At 41.7% G+C, this 19,842-nt stretch overlaps 1 protein-coding gene across 5 annotated transcripts in view; it reads left to right on the forward strand.

Annotated features, from left to right (window-relative positions):
• LOC306779866 (muscleblind-like protein 1) overlaps positions 1 to 19,842 on the forward strand; it is a 73,588-nt gene that overhangs the window by 19,698 nt on the left and 34,048 nt on the right. For 3 of the 5 annotated variants that reach the window (XM_079271926.1, XM_079271925.1, XM_079271930.1), the window contains exon 2: positions 14,011 to 14,998. The exons of the other annotated variants lie outside the window; for them this stretch is intronic. In XM_079271926.1, the coding sequence (XP_079128052.1) occupies positions 14,825 to 14,998 (174 nt within the window). In that variant the 5' untranslated portion in view covers positions 14,011 to 14,824. The remainder of the gene's footprint in view (positions 1 to 14,010; positions 14,999 to 19,842) is intronic. 5 annotated transcript variants of the gene reach the window in all.

Below are 19,842 nucleotides of genomic sequence, written 5' to 3' on the forward strand. Positions count from 1 at the left end.
ACGCCCTCCTCTCACAAACTGATCTGAACACCTTTGTCTCTCTTTCACAGTTTCACATCCTCATCCCTCTCCGTCTCATTCTCTGTCTTTCTGCCTTTATTTTATAGCTCACTTTGTATTTCCCTGTCGGTGTCAGACTCTCAGTGGGTTTGAAAAAGCTTCTCTGCAGATCAGAGCAGGCCGATCTACAAGGTCATTAGAGTATAACAGCGAGAGCGCGGAGGCACTCCGATACATCGGCTACTGAATTCCACAGCACACAAGTCTTGACTAAAGCACTGCATGCGAGAGAAGAAAGAGACCCTAAGGGAGACAGAGCAACGTGGAGAGAGGAGGCACGGTTACCTGCGTTTGACTGTGTTGATTCCTAAACAACGCGTGTTTCTATAGATTTGTCCTCGTTTCTTTTTTCTCCCCCACCTTCTCGTTTCATTGCCCAACTAATCTGTCCTTCAGAAGTGATGTCATCTCCCTGCTGTCCTCAGCAGGCACACGGCAATCTGTGGAATGCAGATGAGTCGTGTGTTTGTGTGTGAGAGAGAAATTGAGTGTGTGTATGTGCATAATGACAAGAGCACCCAAATACCCTGATTTACATGATTCAATTCTCGAGAAAAAAGAAAATGGGCGCGGGCTCTGATCAAGGTGACAGCAGGAGAACCTGAGAGGAGATGACTTTGAGTCTCAAGCCTCAGCAAGTCAGCACAGAGCGTATAACTGGCAGACAGACAGTCGGTCACTCAGGGTAATAGTTGGGGGAGTCCGTTTGGCATGTGGCAAAATCACAGTGAGTGAGTCAGTAACGTATGATTGCTGCTTTTTCTGCCGTCTGCAGAACTGTCACTGGACTAATGCACACCAGTGGAAGATGTAATCTATAGTAAATACACTTGGCTCCACGGTGGAGCCCTCTGTGAGTTCCGCAGATTAAGGTGTCAAACTGAATCACCGGTCATAGCTGAAGAGTACAGATTATCCCCGTTGGGCCAAATGCTGCTCTGATGACAAGTCAGGGGTTCTGCACTTCATATGTGTGTGTGTGTGTGTGTGTGTGTGTAGGTGTAGGTGTGTGTGTGTGTGTGTGTGTGTGTGTGTGTGGCTGCGATGTCGAAAACTGATTGTCGATATTTTCTTTCAGGGAGCATCCACTCTGTTGGTGTTTCCTGGTTTGATCGAAAACTGCCAGACTGCAGAATGTGAATAATTCACACAAGGCCAAACCATTAGCATCAATCATCTCCATCAATTGAGCTTCATAATCTTTACAACAATTCTGCTATTAAGCTTTTCAGCCATTCAGCTTCTAATCAGTGACCTGCTGTTACTGAACCGTCTCCTCTCAATGATTTTCCATTGTCATAAATGATTCTTATCTTGCTGTACTTATTGTATCTCTCTGTGTCTGACTCCTCTCTCTCTCTCACTCGGCTCCCATCTCATTACATGCTGAATACCTCCGCCCTGTCTTTTCTCAGACCGCGTCACCTGTTCATTTTCTTATCCGCCTGTCTGCCTGCATGTCTCAGTGTCTGTCTAGTTTGGCATGTGTCTGAGTGTCAGAGCACGAGAGACCAAATGAGAGTAAAAAAGGAAAGACTGCACATGCCTGTGTGTCTTTGCCTTTTTTCATGTCTCACAAAGGCCCCCTTGCTAGAAATCCCACATGATGTGATGGTAAATTTACACAAGGGAGCTTTTTCAAAGTGGCCAGTCTACTTTTTTCCCTGGCATCTGTCTGCCTCCCTTCCACCTATTACATCTATATCCCTTGGACGACTCCTTTCTATCACTCACTCTCTGTCCCTTACCTCGTCGGTCTAGCTGTCTTTCTGTCTCCGTGACTTTACCTTTTTCAATCTTTCTTGATCTGCACTCCCATCCACCTACCCACCCACACACACACACACACACACACACATATATATATATATATATATATATCATACACACACCTGCTCCATTGTTATTCCTGAGAGGAGTCGACTGGTCTGGCAGCGGGTTGTTTTATGTCCATGAACTTCGTGACACCCTGCCACTGCATTACATCACACTGGCGCTACCACAGCCAGGTAGCCCCACTGCAGTGAAGATAAGAGTAGCTGTACATACGAACCAAATGTATGAATACATGCACAATCCATGTATTTGCTCCTGCCTTCCTACCACACACAAACAAATAGGCAGCCCTATATCTAAACATATATTATCTCACATCCCTATTCACGTGGGTGTCTACTCAAAATGCCTCCCACTCCGTCTCTATGTGCACGTCAGGGTGTTTAAACACTTTCACTGATATCACAGTGCAGACGACAGCTTGCACACGTGCCACTTGACTGCCCTCGTCGCCTCCCCTCCCCTCTTTTTGTCTTACAGCTGAAGGAGGGAGTCATAGATCGTGCGTTCATGTGTGTGTGTGTGTGTGTGTGTGTGTGTGTGGGAGAGATAGAGAGCGCGCACAAGGGAGATAGTTGTGCGTATGCATACATATTACTCATATGGCTGTGTCCTGAATATCAATTCACTGACTGACCTTCCATCCATCTCTGTAGGTGTGCATCCTCCATGGATGATGCAGATCTGCTGTGTCATTGTTTGTGGTCAATACTAATGTGTGTGTGTGTGTGTGTGTGTGTCAGTCACAAGCTAGGGAATAGAATTAAGTCTAAGATTACCCTGGTGGTACAATCTGTGGAAACAGCATGGTAATGAGTATCGTTTCAGAATGACCGGCACTCTGAGACTGAGATCGGAGACTGTCGGATCAGATATCAAGCTTGCACGGGTGGGATTGGGCATTTGTCAGACAAGGGTCAAGTGTGCGCATTGTTAATACCCTTGTCCCCCCTCGGCAAGGTATTTGAGCTCATTAATGTCACTGAGATGGCCATAAAAAAAAAAAGATACACAATAGATTTAGGGACACCAAACGCAATATCATTGGCAAGAGTAAAAGTGGATATGTATCCAGCATTAGTCACTGTCATGTCCGTCATGCGTTTTCAAAATGAGCCATTTCATGATCATTAAAGAAACAAGCAGGACATCGCAATACCTGGGACCAAGAGCATGCGTACATCCATCCATTCATTCACACACACACACACACACACACACACACGAACACAAACACACACAACCTGACAAACACTTGACCTATCGGCAAATGTCAGCCTCATAGGTAGAAAGTTGGGGTGGGCACAGCTTTGTGGAGCCATTAATGGATAGATTTTTGTGAACCAATGAACTGATGTACCAACAGAACCAAATACAGAGTTGCTGGTTGCAGCTAAAAATATTACACTCCTCTTGGGCATCCTAAGTTATTATGAACTTGCAGATGCAATGATGACTCCCGTAAGAGTCTACAACAAACGATTCATGAGTTGCATTACAGGGTGTGGTATAGGGAGCAGCGCTAACCCACACCAATGAAAGAGGGAATCTCTGCTGAGATCATTGATGACTCCCACAAGAGTCTACGACAAACGGCTTATGAGTTTGGCCATAGTTATGGCTTACTGAATCTGTGTAGAAGTTATGTGTCTTTTACTTATAGGCCACCCTAACTGCTACACCCCCTTTTTGCAGATTGAAATGAACACAGATGGACCTTCAGTCCCACACAGTTGATGTCCCTGCCAAATTTCACCGTCCCAGGGCAAAAATTGTGGCCGCCAAAGGATGGGGAATTATTTGCGGACCGACTGACTGACAGAGTAAGCTGTAGAGCTGCTGTTCTCAGATATAAACCCTGAGGTCTCTCGCTGCTACGATGCTTGTTAGCCTTGTATCCCACAAGGTAGCACAATAACTGCATTTTTAGCGTGTTAGCTCAACATTTATGTTGCAGTTTTGTCTGTACTTCTGTTTGTGTAAATTAATAAATGTAATATTGGATGTTCTGCTCCAATTCAGTCCTACCAAACAATGACGACCCTCTTGAAAGGGTCCGTCAGTGAACATCATTAGCTTGGCTAAACAGATGCTGTTACCATACAGTTACAACACAGCAAATAGCACAGCACTAAATTCATGTTGGCAAATTGTGTCCTCAGGGTTAACTTTGCCAGTTTACAATTTCAAACTTTTGTCAGACAACCTCTGAGGCTCCAGCTCACCTTCTGGCTCCTGTCAAGTGATCAGCCAGCTGACGGTCAGCAGCTTTCTGTCACAACGCTGGCATGAAAATGAAGCAATCAAGTACACGGGAAACTCACATAAAATAATCATAACAATAAAATAAATGGAAATAAATAAAAGTCCTGCCCCCTCTGCTAACTAGCCACCGCCCGAGCTTCTACAACACAGTGTCTATGCATATTCTAAGCTACAGCAAATTGATATGTACTATCATGCTGGATGGATATTTTTTTAGCAAGCATGTCATTTAAAAAAAGAGAAAGGTAAGGCTCAAGGAATAACGTGGGACTTTCGCTGTCTAGAGTCTTCAGGTTCTGATCAAGCTGTGGTGAACTGAAACTGGTGATTTCTGTCCGATATGATCTAGTCTACTCTGACATCCCTATGCATGACTCTGGTATTTTTGTTTTAGTTTGGTCATCTCTACTGTGACCCTTCACTCATTCCCATCAACATGAACAATATCCGACTGAAAGCAATTTGAAAGTTTCAGTCACACCTACATCAGTACTCATCTTGTTTTATGATTGTCAGCATGCTGGTCCCCCAGTTTGTCCCTGCAGTCACGCCTCTACTGAACTGCAAGATTCCACATATTAGTGCAACAAGTCCAGCAGCTAGAATTCATTTGGGCAGCATAGGATATGTTTTACCAGGAGCATACAATGTGCAATTCTGCAGGTCATGGTATAAGACTGCATTTAAACAGCAGTTCACTTGTACATTTCTTCTTATGTTTGGTTTAGTCCACAAAAGGTGTGGTGAAAGGTATCATCAGGTAATATTTTTTTTGAAAATGAGATTGGAAAATATAGATCAAGGAGAATATCAAGGAGCCAGCAAAATATCAGGGCAAGGTTCTGTTGACCGAACATTATGAGAGATATTAATGTTACAATAGGATAGGATGCAGTTTTCATTGTCGTCAATAAGGTTGTTTTTCTTTCTAATGCTGTCAATCATCATCAGTGTGCAGACCTTCATCTGACTCTTGTACCACAGAGAGCAGCTTAGATCTTCTGACACACAAAACAAAATATTTGTAATGTCATGGTGAGAAAAAAAGTTACATATTTGGTTGATACAATAGAAAATGACTTTGCTAAATCTTTCATATTGTTTGAAGGACACTGTATACAGGTGAATCATTTGGTGAAACAAGCATTGTCTCTTACTGTCGCACCATCAGGACTAACTGCTCATGCCTCATTAACGGATGGTGTAGGTGTCTGCCGGGCGATAACCGTTCAGATGTCATGGAGCTCATTTGAAAAGTTGGTGTCTTTCATATGATTTCTACAATACTGCTTTGATATCAGGCTGGCCTTCAACATGGTTTCCCTATAGTTGCCGTGGCAGTGAGGACCTTGAAGCACATTTCCGTGGTACCGCAGCATGAACAAGGAACGAGGAACGAGGAACGAGACGGAGAGATAGCGGGGGCTGTGACAGTGGGCGAGACGAATAAGGACAGCTACTATTAAAAGATGAGCCACGTTCACAAAGTTGTTTGTGTCACATGATACTCTGAGTGCAACTCGGCAGAAGGCGAGCAGATTTGAAAGAAGTAGAGAGATTTTGGGGAGTGGAAAAGTGGAAAACACTGAAGCATATGCGTGAAGGGAAATAGAAAAGGAGAACAGGTGGGGGTCAGAGAAAGATAAATGAAGGATGAGAAATGTCAAGATGGTGTCACAGTTGAGAGCCAGCGGTGCTTTGAAATGGAACAAAATTCAGCTATTTCTCCACTCTTTTCATACTCATGTATGTATATATATATATATATATATATATATATATATATATATACACACACACCTGCCAGTACTCACCTTGTTTTTCTCCGCTCATTACCAGACACCAACCACTGTCCCTCACCCACTTGTACTAATTGACCCTGTTTGTCTTCCATCACTCTTCATCTATATTTCCCCTGCCACCACCTCTGGTCTCCTTTACTCCATTTGTCTCTCACAGACTCTTCCCCTCGCTTCTTCCTGACGCTCCTATCAGGAGAAAGGGCAGCTCAGGTCATATATAGAGCATATCCTGGTCAGTCTGTGATGCGGTGTAATACGAAGCGTCCAGCATCTGCTTTTTAATGCCGCAGTCAGCGCCCTTTAACCTCTCGCATTACTGAGTGAATTCCCCCTCCCTACCTCCATCTTTCCTTCTCCTTTTCTCACTTTTCAGAGGGTGCAAAAGTGACATCACTGATCAGCCATATTTCCGAACATCTTATGCAGGAGGCATAAAAATCTGATTCTGAGCCGTGAGACTGATTTGTGACACTTAAGGAATGTCTGAACCGTCAACTTGACCCCCAAACAAACAAGACCTTTTGGTTGCTACAGCGAGTCCAAGGGATCTGTTACAGATCAGAGTTTACTCTGTGAATGTCTTGGGGGATTTGTTTTGAAGGAAATTGTTTCCTCTTATTGTCCCGCACGTTTTGACGATAGCTCTCTTTGTTTCGCTGTCTAGTGTGTTTAAAAGGCCATAAGAACTCAAATACTCAAACGGCTTTCTTTTCTTCATCTTCCATCATTCTTTTTTCTTTTCTGGAAGTCATTCAAGGTGAATAAATGGCTCCCATCTCTGGCCCCTGTTCACTCTACTCCTCATATTTTTCTCTCTCTCTCGCTCTGTATTGCTCTCAGATGCAGGGCTCAATGTGGCTTGTGTTACCAGTGTGAGGGGCCCTGCCATAAAAGAAAGTGCAGTTCCGTGTGTCTTGCACCAAGCACGGCACATTAATATATCAAGATGCGCCGCTCTGTGCACATTTTATTCACAGTAATGAAAAATATTTGTTGACAAAGTTTCCAACAGACATGAACTTGATTAAAACGATATATTTTCATGAAAACACTGAGACTAAAGCTAAATCAAAATTAACACTGGCTCAGGAAGATGAACCAAACAATGTAGTGCAGGCTTTGCTTTGCATGGTATTTTTGTAGAGAATGACAAACAAAAATTCAACTTTTGCTATGAACACCTCAATGTGGTAAGATTCCCATTCATGTAGCCATATTAAAACCCATTTACTGTGTATGTAATCAGTTGTAAACAGTCAGTATTTCAGCAGCAGTGGTGTCACTGGAGGCTTAATGTGTGTGTTTTTCCTGGAGAAGTGTCAAAGCCATGAAATAATCCAGAGTTCGGCCAAACGAGTGGCACCGGTTTAGTAGACGGATTAGGACAGGATCACGGCTTCCTTTAAAAGAGGAGATGGAGACATGAATCCCGGTGACACTCTCGGCATTGCACTGTGCTTTGTACGGACCACATGTCAACAGCTGAAGTGAGTGAGTGAGACAAAATGTTTCGCTTAGTTTTCATTCTCTATACTCTCAATGAAGTGTGTGTGTGTGTGTGTGTGTGTGTGTGTGTGTGTGTGTGTGTGTGTGTGTGTGTGTGTGTGTGTGTGTGTGTGTGTGTGTGTGTGTGTGTGTGTGTGTGTGTGTGTGCGTGTGTGTTGGGGCATTAGGAGGTTGAGGATTGCACACTGTAATATCCCCAGCCTTCTCTACCTCCCTCTTCTCTCCAACTTATTACCTTGGCTAGTTGATCTGATGGTGTAATAATATCTCCTGCCTCTGGCTACGGGAAATGGCCACATGCATTATTCACACATGCTAAGATGCTTATTGATGACTCCTTTATTTATATATTCCCTCATTGCCAGAGTCATTTCTCACGTTTTTTTGGCCCTTCGTTTTGATCCTCTGTTGTGACGTGAGCCTCGTCTAATGGGCCTCACTCACTCTTGGTTTGCAAATGGGTTGTGCTCGTTTGATGGGAATTTAGTTCAAGCCTTTGGCACAAGATATAACCATGTGAAACTGGGTCTAATAACACATGTAGATGTAGCCCCATTCATTAAATCTGCTTTATTTGATGTCAAAGATCACGGCGGCTGAGTTGCCATCGCTGTTTCCACTGGGGTATCCCTCAAGTGCTGCGTGAAAATCCACAGAAAACATAACTGCTGTGAGAAAACTAGCATGACATTGCCTTGCGACTCCAGGGTAAGTTTGTCTAATCTAATTTGTGTACATTCTCCAGCTATTTGCCTCCTCCTAATTCATGCAGTCATTGCAAATGGGGCATATTCTCTTTTATGTCCGTGCATGGAGTACAGTGCTACTGGATGTTTAGTGGGTTTTCTCTCTAAATCCACATTTCCTGTTTGAGCCGTAGCTTTTCTAGAGCAGCAGAACTATAGTGAGCCATGTTTCTGGTCCAACACTGGTACTTTTAGGCATAAGTGTGTGTGTACGTGTGTGTTTTTTTTTTATCATTGAAAAACAGTTATAAAACTTTGTTGTCTGGCCATCTTTGTGACAAAGGTCATGTTTCACTTTCCATCTCTCTCTGTCTCAAATACACACACATTCAAATAAAGGCCCTATGAAGCTGTTCAGTGGTGGTTTTGTGTTGACTTTGTTACTCACAGTAGGCGATCCCCTTTTTAAAAAGCATTCATGATTGGCCTGCTTTAGAACTATACAATATACGTCATGCAGTGACTTCCAGAATTGAATATCTATGTTTAATATCAGACGGTGTCAGGGACAAGCATTCACAATTATTTCTGTAAAGCTGAGGTTTATGTTTGACCCTTTAGGAGTCTCGCTCTGCATCCTCGAAATAGTTATTTTTTTGCCAGAGTTGGGCTTTTTTAAATGTCTACAACAAAGGTGACGAGAGCAAAGTGACATTTTGTTTGCTCACCGGCGGCTGTGACCTGATGAATCTCTTTTATAGCAGACATAGTGGTTTTTTAATGACTGTGACTGAGAAATTGGATTAAATAGAGGATAGGTCAGGTCTGGCTTAATAAAGTCACCGATCTGGCACATTGGATCGGTGGACCTCTAATTGAAATAGAGGCATATCTTTTCCTCAGATGCAAATGAGATGGACGACTGACAAACACTGCTGAAACCCATCCTGTGTTGTGTAGACTTTAGAAAGTCTTGACTCAAATCAGAATGGGAACAGATATGAAATTCAGAAACACTGGAAAAGAGCAGAATTTCCCTTCACTTAAACATTCTTGAGATTATTTGCATTTTTCATGTGTAGTTATTCCTGCCTTTATTTGCATGCAAAAAATGCCACCTAACATCTGGGATTCAGCAGTGCAATACAGCGAGTCATAGAGGTCAGAGAGTGAGTAACAATAGGCAAATGCAGAAGACTCATTTTGCCACTCCATATTTCATGCACTGGTCATGTTAGCACTCTCTGTATTCTCTGTCCTTACCACATTTCTCCTGCCAGTGGGCTGCCCTGGCCTCTTTCTTGCCCACATACACACACACACACAGACACTCTGCCCAAGATATCAGCTTTGGGCTGAAAAAGTAGCTCACCACAGATGTGACCGGTCCAAATAGGAGAAGAGAGCATGAATCATAAGCAATCAATGTTTAACCAAGGGAATATTTTTACTGTATTCGTTTCCTTCATTCCTCGCTTGCTTCTCTATTTTTTCATGCTCCTCTTTCTTCAAAACCATCACTTTTTAAATGTTTTTATTGCAGTAGCCGATAGATTCCAGATCAAATATTAATCCCTATCACTGTTACATATCATCAATCTGTTTTTCGTTTTTTTTTATTTCTGACAAATAGCTGTAAATCGCTTTTGCGACCAAATGCAACCAAACAGCAACCACTGAATGTAAGCAACGTATTCAACATCATTCATCATTGTTGGTATTCGTCACATACATGTTATATATTCTATGAAAGTGTTAGACAGCTGACTGTCGATGTCGGTGCTTTCCATCAGCACATAAACAAACAATATAGACAAATAGCAGGACGTTCTGTTTTTGACTCTGACCAACATTTTAACTTCTGCTAGGCTTCTGGCAGATCTGAACATAATTAGGACACACAGTATTTTTGGTAACACTTTATAATAACTACACACTATGAAGCATTAGTTAAGTATGAGTAAACACTTAATTCATCATTTATAAAGCATTGTTCCTACATTAATAATTCATTAGTATGCAGTTCATAACAACAGTTATGAATGTTTTATTCTTGATGAATAAGCCCGTCTATTATGTGCTTCATTATTGTGTTTTCATACTTTATAAATGATGGATTCCCCATTTGTAAATGAAGTATTATATATTTTACAAACCAATTATTAAGGAGTTGTAGATGATTAATAAGATAATTTATAAAATGTTAGTAAATGATTAATAAATTCTTTAGATGTACATTATTCATGCATTTATATATATAATGATTTAGATATGCACTAATGCTTAGGGACTATGTTAATATATGCTTTATAAACACATATTAATACTGTAATGCATGATTAATTCATGATGTATTAAGGTAGTTACTACTTGTTAGTAAAGTGTTTTATGTGAGCTCATCTAAAGTGAGGACTATGCCTTACAAAGCATTTATAAATGACATTGAAAGGCCAGCAGTGCCTCAAAACACATCGTTTTTTTAACAGAACAGGCAAATAGAGACAACACAAAGTGATCAAGACTATATTAATATTCATTGCAAGATGCAAACAATATACTATTAAATACAAACCTCTCAGCCATTAATTCATATAAGAAACAAACAAACAAAGACATTCTTCACTTGTTTCAAGCGTTTCAGTCCTTAATTATTTTAATAAGGTATTATAAGTTGTTACTGAGATTGTATTACTGGTTCTGGAACTAGAATTGGCATGATTATAAGGCTGTTTGATCACCACTGACAAGTACAAAAAGTCTGAATTTCTTATTTCAAGCATCCTAACCTTTTCATCAACGACCAAATGGAATTCATTGTTTAATTGTCAATCTTACAACACAGCACAGCAATGATGTATTCCTGTAGACACAATACAGTACAGAGCAAAGACACTACATAACAAAGTCAAACTATTGCTTTAAGTTCTCCTCGGCCTGTCTCGTCCTTTAGCGAGATAAAGTGAGTGAGCGCTGTGCTAACTTCTCATTTGGAATATATCGGTTGCCATTACATTCATCTGGCCAAGATGTGGTTATGAACATCAGCATAAATGCCTTGTGATAATTCTGTACATCTAAATGGACTCTTAATACATTTGATCTAACAGACTAAAACAACCTCCAATAAATGCAGCCAGTATTATACCAAGATTCAGATGATTTACTGTAATTAGGTAACTATCTTTATAGTTATCACAGCCGTGTACTTCAACAGTTTAACTACAAACATGATGAGTAAAAGGATTAGGGTTAACCCTAACCCTTTTATTTTTAGATGGAGCCATTATTTTACTTGAAATGAGAGAACATTTATTCATGTATTTCTATGTATTATTATAATCCATCCAGTTAAATTAGAAAACTGAGAATAATAATTGTTAAAATATAATTGATTTGTACTTTCTTTATTTGATTTGACAGTTGTTGACTACACAGAGACGTTGTTACTATAAATATGGCACTAAATAGATATCGCATCAGAGCTGTCCAGGTGTCTTCTGTGGAGTTGTTGAAAACAGTAGGCGCAGGTTAAATTCAATTCAATTTATTTTTGTATCGACCAAAATCACGAATCACAAATTTGCCTCAGAGGGCTTTACAATCTGTACACATATGACATCCTCTGTCCCAGGACCCTCACATCGGAACAGGAAGAACTCCCCCAAAAACCCCTTTAACGGGGAGGAGAGAGGGAGAGACCTGTGGGCGAGCAACAGAGGAGGGATCCCTCTCCCAGGATGGACAGAAGTGCAATAGATGTCATGTGTACAGAATGAACAACATTTACAGAGTTACAACACATTCAATGCACATGACAGAACCACGGCAGCAGGAGGCAAGACCAGGGTCCAGGTATCACCAGCATCCACGGGAACCTGCGAGGTGGGAAAGCACAGAGGCGCCGGTGCAGGAGCAAAGTCAGCAATGTGCGTTAATGGTACCGCGAGGAGAGAAAGCACAAAGAGTGAGAGAACGAGAGCATACAAACACTGTACTAATGTAGGAGTTTAGAGTAAATCCCAACATTTGACACAGTTAGTTCATTATTTTACAACTGCATGATTATAAATACTATATTTCAAAATATCCCTCCTATAAGCAAAGCTCTCTAAGTTAATGCGAAGTACCCTAAGGCATGTTGGCACATGATTTGAAGACATACCGCCCACTATCATTAACATTCTAGTTCTATTCCACATGCATGTTCCATCCAGCATTCCATTCTCTTCTCAATGGCAGTTTTTGAATTATTTTATGAATTATTTTAACTAGTAGTAACTACCTTAATAAATCATGAATTAATCATGAATTTCAGTATTAATACGCGTTTATAAAGCATATATTAACATAGTCCCTAATCATTATATGTATAAATGCATGCATAATGTACATCTAAATAAGTTATTCATCATTTATCAACACTTTATAAATTATCATATTAATCATCGACAACTCCTTAATAATTGGTTTGTAAAATATATAATATTAATTTACAAATGGGGAATCCATCATTTATGAAAGCACAATAATGAAGCACATAATAGACGGGCTTAATCGAGAATACAACATTTATAACTGTTGTTATGAACTGCATACTAATGAATTATTAATGTAGGGACAATGCTTTATCAATGATGAATTAAGTGTTTACTCATACTTAACTAACGCCTCATAGTGTGTAGTTATTATAGAGTGTTACCGTATTTGTATTGAAGTCATGCGCACAAACGTTTGTCTGGATGGTTGCTTTATACAAACGTCATGTCAGTGCAGAGCATATCAGAATACTCATGAAGGCATTTCATCTGAGTGTGGGGGATTTGGGAGTGATGTAACCACATGTGGGATGCCGGGTTAAGGGCACTCACTGTAAGCGTGGCAGCTGTAGGAGTTTTGGGGGGCAGTGTTTGGATGAGTGGATGTATGGAGCATGCAGCAATGCGTGTGGCGAGAGAGAAAAAACAAAAACAGAGATATGTCACACTATTGTCTTTGTTTCTCGAGTGACCTTATCTAGTCCTCGTCTCGCTCGTCTTGCCTGGCCACCTGCCAGCAGAGATGCTGGAACCATCTCGCCAGTTGCTCAGCCATTTCCAATCTCACCAGAGATGTGCAGATTGATAACTCATGAATCAATACTTTCACACTCAAACACTTGCTCATTTGTTATCGATGCCTATGAAAAGGGTGCAGTGCAATCTATCGGCAAAGGTTGTTCTTTGTAATGATGGCTCATTTCGACATGTATTATAGAGATTGAGTATTCCTTATGAATGTGTAAAAGTCTGTAATGGTGTTTCTGTTTTTAAAGGCTGATCTGTGCAAATTACAATCATCATTCAAAAGTAATTACTATTGTATTGTTTCACAAAAAAATTGGATTGTTATAAACTATAGTCAGAATTAGCATTAATTATCAATATAAGTAATGCGTGTATATTAAAACCTCTACAATCATCCATCCTTCTGGGTCAGCTCTTTGGGACACAAACAGATATGCATACACCAAACTCTTCCCACTTTCCTTCATCTTTTTTTTTTCTCTGTCTCTTGATCTCTCTCTTCTTCACTGTCATCCTTTGAAACTTTGCCTTTGCCTGAATGTGTGAGCTTTACTGTTAGCTGGAAAATCAAATCAAACGCCCACATCGCTGAGGGTCTGGCGGTCTCCGTGAGGGCCACCGTGAGAGAGGATTTGCAGGAGAATGACTCTGAAACACGCTCGAATGAAGCTGTGTGTATGAATCCAAATGTGAGTGTATTAACCTCGGCGAGTGCGTGTGTGTGTGTGTGTGTGTGTGTGTGTCAGTGCGTTAAGCCCTGCTCCACTGACACTCTTCCCTCCTTCTCCACAGAGAGAAGTGCCTTCTTTCGGTGACCCGTGTGGCTCTGCCTCTGTGCCTGTCCATGTCTACCGGAGTTGCCAGCCACACCAGAAGCCCCACGATCGCCAAACCCGTCCACTTAGCCAGTCTCCACACCTCTGACACCTTCCTCCTTCCCTCCATCTCCTGCTCTGTCCAGCCAGACCTCTCTCCATCCATGCCACTCAGCCCTCCTCCGTGGAAGTCAACAACTCCCCCCTCATCTGCAGAGCGAGCTCGATACTGAAGGCAGCTTTTCTCGGGCTCCTGTGAGCGGAAGGAGTCTCTGTGCTGTCCTGTCCACCACAGCCTTCTTCCTCGTCCCTTCGGTTCATCTTTCTCCTCCTCCTTCCTCCTGCAGACCTGCATCTTTTTATCATGGGTCAGCTCAATCGATAATGTGTTTTGCCATTCATCTCATCTGACAGTTCAGCCGAGGAGCGAGGCGATAGCCAGAACTGGTGTGTGTGTGTGTGTTTGAGAGAACAAGAGAGAGAGAGATTACAAAGCAGGCCCCTGTGGCCGTCCCCAGCCAGGCCCTTGGTGACATGCGGTGAAGGATTCCTGTTACAGCCACAAACAGACTCTTAGGATGGGCCGCAGGTGGTAGGCGAGTCCCTGGCCTCACAGAATCATATCCTGGGGACGCGTCAAAAAACTCTTCAAACTAGCTTTTTCCCATGTCCATTACCTATTCTTTCTCATCATTTGCCCCAGTGTCATCAGCGACATACAGTGCAGACACGCATAATTGCATTTGCTGGATACATATTCCTCTTAATCGCCCCCTCCTGCCCGGTTCAAAATGGCGGTGAACATGACGCAGATCCGGGACACAAAGTGGCTGACGTTGGAGGTTTGTCGGGAATTCCAGAGAGGAACGTGTTCGCGACCGGACAGCGAGTGCAAGTTCGCCCACCCTGCCAAGAGCTGTCAAGTGGAAAACGGCAGAGTCATTGCTTGTTTTGACTCACTCAAGGTGAGTATTGCAAACACCTGTGATATTCATTCATCACTGCCCTGGCTTCTCTACTTTTTTGTTGTTGTTGTGTTGACGAGCATCATCTTCAGGATGTTTTTGGGGGATGATTTGGGGGGTTTTAGGGTATGCCAGATCTTGTTAGACCATAAGAGAAGGCTTGATGCAAGGGTGTCTTCTTTTTTTTTTGACACAAGGTTAGGCCATGGCAGTGGGGTATATAAATACTTTTTTAGAGTGTGTGTGTGTGTGTGTGTCTTGGTAAGCTGAGATGAGGCAGTAATGTCATTAGCATCTGTGAATCAGACTCAGAGTTTCCTTCACTGGCACATAACATGAGCGCAGGACTGTCAGTTGGCACATTGCTAAAGTCTGCGTGTGGTCGTCACATCAACAGGCTGAATAGGAAATGTAGGGCAGCACACTGTGTATTTCATGTTGTATGTACGAGTCTGCGAGTATACGTCTCTGTGTTATTTTGAGGTCATGCAGCACAGTGGGGTGTTCTCAGAAGGCTCTGTAATTTACTGTCTATTTTTGCCCTGGCACTGGGACAACACACTCCCACTATGCAGACCCCCCCCCCCCCCCCCCCCCCACCTCTCTCTCTATCTCAGAGGGGGGGAGGGGGTGATCAAACAGTGGAGAAGATGGAAAGAGGAGGAGGGAAATAGAATGGACCGGGTCGGTGCATATTCATTGTGGCAAGAAATGTTTTCCTGATGCTCAAAGGCACAGCTGATGAGAATGTCTACAGTGTCACTAGACTGCAACGAAATGGCTCGAGTTTCAATCATGAGTGAGTTCGATTTTTGATTTGTTTCGTCACGTTATGTGTCAACCAACCCTGCCTCTTACAAATTTAGCCAAAAATGTTGCCAGTGAATGTTATGCAGACATGTTGAGCATTAAACATTTGATAACAAGTTGATAAAAAACCCTCATAGTGTTGATTTAAAGGCAAAGTAACACGTCAACTCACGTCAACTAAAACTCAGAAGAAGAGGAAGAGAGTTCAAATGTTTATGCTAAAAGCAACGCATTATCTCACTTCCCTCGGTCATGAACAAACGCTACACTGTTCACAGTTCACAATATACATTGTGCATATCCATCAGGTCCCACTTTTAATTTACCACAACAATAGGAGAGTGTGTTAAGAGTCAGCTGTGGCTGCATATGTCATGGCTGAGAGCCAAACATAAACACTGGTCTTTTGTAAGATAGTATATGATATATGAAGATACGTACATGTAGCCAACATGTAGAATACATGTCACAAACACAACATGTGCGCACACACACACTCACTCACACTGCGGTATTTCAGCCTGCTGCCTCATTATTCCAGATCCAAATAAATGTGTCAGATTCAGCGGTATCAGTTGAGTCAATCCGGGTCTTTTGGCTCAACTTAGAACAATGATTCTGGACCCTAGAGTTGTGTCTACAGCGTTGTGCACATGTCCTGTAATTTATCTCCTATCTGATTGGCAAGCAGGGTGTTATTCGGTGAAACTGGAGACTCAGAGCTGGAAGTCAGTCAAGCCAGTCCAGGGGATTTCCTGTTAAGTCAGACACTGTGTTATTGCAGTTCTGGGCTGCTTGGTTAGCGTTCCGATGGCTTGGGTGGGTTTGGTTGGTACAGGTGAGACAGGAGTGGAAAAAGGGGGGCTGCATCGACATCGCATGGATCATGAAAACAGACATGCAGGCTGAGCCAGAGAGGGTGAGATCAGGCGCAGCAGGGAATGTGCGAGGAGGCATAGCAACTACGCTCAGCGCCCTTCCCTGCTCTCAGTGCCAGGGCATTCCACAGTCTACCTCCCCTCCCTGCCTCCATGACAGAATGATAGATCTGCTCTATCTGCAGATGAATTTATAATAGCTAGGCATGGAGAAAGGGGCAAGGAAGGACAGACAGGAGGATGTGGAGAGAATAAAGGGAGTAAAGGGATGGATGATTGTACACGTGGCTTCGCACTCCTGGACAATTTGGCATACGGGTTGCCCCTTCATTCCTGTTGAAATGCAGGCCGGCAAAGGAACGGAGGGCCTGTAGCTGGATGACCGCCATTGTTTCTCAGGTTTAATAAATGCACTTTGTTATGTATGATTTTATTATTAAACCATAGTTGCTTGCCAGTTGTTCTGTATGCAGATGTCTTTCTTACATACACTTCATTCAGTCATGCAGTGTTGTCTCAAAAAAATGTCAGCTGTGTATTTAATGGAAAGTTCCATGTTATGGATGTTGTTAACAGAGGACGGAGTGATGGAGGGGAACAGGAAATAAGTCGGAGGCAGAGACTCTGTAGGATTGGCTGATATCACAGAGAGACTGAGTTTGTAACCAAAACAGTAAGAAAGAAAAGTAACCTGACAAAGACGGGAGGAAACGTTCAGTGTGCATGACACAACTTCAAAATGATTTCACATAAGTGCATATTTATTCATTTCGTATTGGAAGAAATATAGGAAAATCATTGGGGTTATTCGGGTTGATGGAAGTGGATGGGTTTGATTTGCATTATGACAGCTGTATTATAACAACCACTTTATCTGTCTTACAGCATAACAAACTGTATGTGTTGTTCAACCTGGGCACAGGCCCAGTAACGAGAGACTGTCCTCACCAGAAAAACCGCAGGATGTTTGTTCCAATGCTTAAAACGACCTATTTATGTTTTGCTGACAGCAGACTACAGGTGTGTTTACACAAAACTTGAAACAGATTTTCCACAATTGTTTATTTGCATGAAAACCTTAGAGGTGCCCGGATCAGCAAACACTCATGTCAAAACTGTTTTTTTGAAGGCACTCACAAACAACCAATTTTGGACTTGTCGGACAACTGTCGTGGTTATAGAGACATTTTTAAAATAAGCATTAGCGTTTCCTTTTGGCTCCTGCCTCAGGAATTCAGCTATGTGTTGCTCATAGCAGCTGGAGACAAAGCTGTTTTCATTGTAAGTGAATGAAAAGCAAATCTGGGGGTATTTAGGCTGAAGGAATACAATAAACTCACCATTAGGCTTTGATGGGAAACAGGTGAGTGTGCGCCAAAGAGCCGCAGTAGCTCCCGTACAGCATGATGGACTGGCTACTGATGGGCAAGCTGAAGTTGTCTCAGTGGGTTGAATTTGCACTTAATTTCCTGTCATTAAGATTTTGAACCTCTTTATTGCAGCACATTCTCACTCCAATGCGTCAAATACTGCAGTTGCTCGGTGCTCCTGAGACAATGATGCTGGACGTACCCCTGTTTTGGACGTGTTATATTGTATAATGTACATGTACCAACTTCATTTTTGACGATTGGGAATGTAGGAAGGATATAGGAATATAAGAACACTTGGTTTTAGTTTTGGGGCGACGTTGCTGTAATCGCCGTTTTCCTGTTTACACAGATTTGTCTTTTTGTTCTGATTATATTTTAGCTCTAAATAGAGATTTTTACTCAGTGTTAACATGCAGTCTAATAAGCCCACTCAGGAATTACCAATTTACTTATTTATGTGCTTCAAAGAAAATAACATTACATGCAAAACTTCAAAGTGGCCATGGATATGAATTCGTAGTGATTACTTTTGGGGTCTTTAGGGAGTGTGACGATTGAAAGCTATGTATAGAGTCGATGCATTTTCTCTCTGACCCCGAATTGTTTTGTCTGTTAGGTTTGAAAGGAAAATATCACATGGACTTGGTTTCGACTATTTATTTGAATTTTGCAATTTGTACATCTTACCAGCATTCAACCTCAGTGTTCTCCAGGCCGTAATCAAGACTATGTTCTGCCAAAATAATTTATTAAATAACCAAACATTATAATGATGAAACACTGCCATTACCAGGTACATTCATCATTTGACATTAAACATGTTTTAGAAAGGATTTGTTTGGTGGATGTGGTGAATTTTCTAATTTACTATTTACAAAACTTTACCTTAACCTCCCATTAGGTCATTTTAGTATTCTTTTCTGGAACTTTGATGTTGTGATAACTTGTCCTGTATGTCAATATACTGCAAATTCATATGTGGTGTTATTCACAATGCAGGAATGTAATATTACCACAATCTCATTCCCATTGAATTCATGAGTTTGTTTTAGTCTGGTCTCCACCTGCCTAACTGGTGTGTGATAATACAAACTGAAAGAGTTGAGGAAGAGATACAAATCTGAAACAGCACATCAAATTGCCCCCAATTTATATTTTTAATTGGATGAACTATAAGGGAGTTGAACTATACCTTCTTGAATCTGCAACCTCTCCATGCCGTATATCCACAAATGTGAAGTTGTGTGCCCTCACTCAATTGTTGAACATTTTGTGTAACAGTGTGTAACACGTGATTCATAGAAGTGAACCAGATGTTAAGGTAGCTCTTTTACATCAATGTGAAAAGCTTTTACAAGCATTTGCTTTATCACAGTAATCTCACACTCCTTATTTTCTCTCTTTTTCTTGTACAATGGAAGCCCAAGATATCCGTTTCATTTTTCAGCAAAAGTGGCAAATTGTTTGAGGACAGTTTCGTAAATGTAGTGAGGGTCATTACAGCAATCTGCCCAACACTGATGACGGGTTTACACTGAAATACAAGTATTTTGGATTGCAGCATTCAGTGTTTAGAAGTTAACAACTGGAGTATGTCACATTCACAATCTGTCAGTAAGTAAACACTGCCTTATGCTTGTGTTAATTTAACCTGTATTGTTGGTGATAAACTTTTAACTTATGCTAATTACGCAATCAGACAACAGAGTGACTAGAAAGTTTCCATTGTACCTCATTGTACAGAGCAAGGGAAACAAACGGCTCACAAAGAATGTGTTTGATA

This window comes from Melanostigma gelatinosum, assembly GCF_949748355.1.
Source record: "Melanostigma gelatinosum genome assembly, chromosome: 7".
NCBI lineage: Eukaryota > Metazoa > Chordata > Actinopteri > Perciformes > Zoarcidae > Melanostigma > Melanostigma gelatinosum.